At 65.7% G+C, this 338-nt stretch overlaps 1 protein-coding gene across 1 annotated transcript in view; it reads right to left on the reverse strand.

Annotated features, from left to right (window-relative positions):
• ITGA11 (integrin, alpha 11) overlaps positions 1-338 on the reverse strand; it is a gene marked incomplete at its 5' end in the record, with an annotated part of 37,541 nt that overhangs the window by 1,968 nt on the left and 35,235 nt on the right. Inside the window, one exon of the mRNA XM_009869976.1 lies at positions 1-57. This exon is cut by the window's left edge and continues 10 nt beyond it. Coding sequence (XP_009868278.1) covers positions 1-57 — 57 coding nt within the window. The remainder of the gene's footprint in view (positions 58-338) is intronic.

The raw sequence follows: 338 nt of genomic DNA on the forward strand, positions 1-338 counted from the left end.
GCGGGGGGGCCTCCGGTAGTCGGTGGTGTTGCCCCAGATGTTGCAGGTCGCGTTCTCCTGCGGGAGAAGCCGATGGGCTCCGAGCTTGGGGACGGGGACCACGGCGGCCACCTCCTCGTGTCCTGCCTCGTGCTCAGCACCCATCCAGGTAGAAACGGGGAGGACTCAACACCTCCCCTCTCGGGATTTTCTGGTGCTGGGGTGTCACAGGGGACTTGGCTGCTGTACAAAACTCCCCCATCGAGGCCAAATCCATCCGTAAACACGTCACCTCCTGCACTGGGCGTGGGAATCCCGCCTGGCTGCAGGGGCAGCAGGAGCCCCGCGATGCCTCGGGG

Source organism: Apaloderma vittatum, unplaced genomic scaffold (assembly GCF_000703405.1).
Source record: "Apaloderma vittatum isolate BGI_N311 unplaced genomic scaffold, ASM70340v1 scaffold795, whole genome shotgun sequence".
Classification (NCBI taxonomy): Eukaryota; Metazoa; Chordata; class Aves; order Trogoniformes; family Trogonidae; genus Apaloderma; species Apaloderma vittatum.